Source organism: Dendrobium catenatum, unplaced genomic scaffold, assembly GCF_001605985.2.
Source record: "Dendrobium catenatum unplaced genomic scaffold, ASM160598v2 original_scaffold_39545, whole genome shotgun sequence".
NCBI lineage: Eukaryota > Viridiplantae > Streptophyta > Magnoliopsida > Asparagales > Orchidaceae > Dendrobium > Dendrobium catenatum.
Window position 1 is genome coordinate 1 of NW_021358003.1, and position 1023 is coordinate 1023.

Consider the following 1023-nt stretch of genomic DNA (forward strand, 5'->3'; position numbering starts at 1 on the left):
CCCTTTTCCTCAAAAATTGCCTGCCAATTCAATAACAGAGAATATATAAAGATGTCTGAAACACAGGAGATCCCCATTTTTCTTCAGAAACCAAGACGCGTAGTGAGGAAGTTCTTGGCGAGGCCGCAGCATGAGGGGAATGGCGCCATCGTCAGAAGAAGCATTGGGAGGTAAAAATTCTTACGATAAAATCTCTTCTTTTACCTCGACTGGTTTTATAATCCTTTCCTTCTTTCAGATATGAACTGAAATATTTCGACCCATTTCTTGTTCTGGATGAGTTCTCAGGTTCGTTTTTGTGTTTTCAGTAGCTCGGTCTGTTGATTAAGAGCTTTGACTAATAAAAAAAAAAAAAGTTCTTTGTATCCTCAATCGCTTTGTAATAATCTTTGAATAACGCAGTTGCTACTCCTGCTGGATTTCCTGATCATCCACATAGAGGTCAGTAGCTTAGAAAATTCTTATATATTTTTCAAAGAAGTTTCTTCTCATTGCTTGCTGTCTTCTTCTGTTGCAGGTTTTGAAACAGTAACTTACGTGCTTGAGGTAATTCGAAATCTTCTAATGGCAACAATAAGGAGAGTTACAGAGCTCTATCAATGGCGATCCCGTAGGGACCAACCAATTGATTGAATTGTCGGGTTGTTCCTACCTGATAACATTTAATACTCTCTAACAGATTCTTATTAATTTTTTTATGTTATCAGGGAGCTATAAAACATGAAGACTTTGAAGGTCATGTGGGCATACTAAGAACTGGTGATCTTCAATGGATGACTGCCGGCCGAGGAATTGTTCACTCAGAAATGCCATTAGGATCGGGGATTTCAAAGGGATTGCAGCTTTGGATTAATCTATCATCCAATAACAAAATGTGAGCATAAAAGTTAGAAATCAACCTTTATTTTATTTTATGATGAGTAGATAAGATTATAGAGAGTCATCTTAGATGATTTGATCACATAAACCGTCGGTCCTTCCAATGATCTAAGTAGAAGAGCTATGTTAAGAAAGGTAGAGTTA

At 37.2% G+C, this 1023-nt stretch overlaps 1 protein-coding gene across 2 annotated transcripts; it reads left to right on the forward strand.

Annotated features, from left to right (window-relative positions):
- Positions 1-6: 6 nt before the first annotated feature.
- Positions 7-937, forward strand: LOC110109793 (pirin-like protein). 2 transcript variants are annotated; one of them, XM_020840992.2, is made up of 5 exons: positions 7-170; positions 239-288; positions 403-441; positions 518-546; positions 708-937. In XM_020840992.2, the coding sequence occupies exons 1-5, from the start codon at positions 52-54 to the stop codon at positions 876-878; spliced, it is 408 nt and encodes a 135-aa protein (XP_020696651.2). In that variant the 5' UTR covers positions 7-51; the 3' UTR covers positions 879-937. The 2 variants fall into 2 exon arrangements, with proteins under 2 accessions (XP_020696651.2, XP_020696652.2); XM_020840993.2 differs by having other exon boundaries at positions 518-610; positions 708-825.
- The last annotated feature ends 86 nt before the right edge of the window (positions 938-1023 follow it).

Bases quoted from the DNA above. Each gene is read 5' to 3' on its own strand.
- LOC110109793 (XM_020840992.2), top strand. From the start codon at position 52: ATGTCTGAAACACAGGAGATCCCCATTTTTCTTCAGAAACCAAGACGC. The intron at 171-238 runs GTAAAAATTCTT...TCCTTCTTTCAG, and splicing joins GTCAGAAGAAGCATTGGGAG to ATATGAACTGAAATATTTCG. The intron at 289-402 runs GTTCGTTTTTGT...TGAATAACGCAG, and splicing joins TGTTCTGGATGAGTTCTCAG to TTGCTACTCCTGCTGGATTT.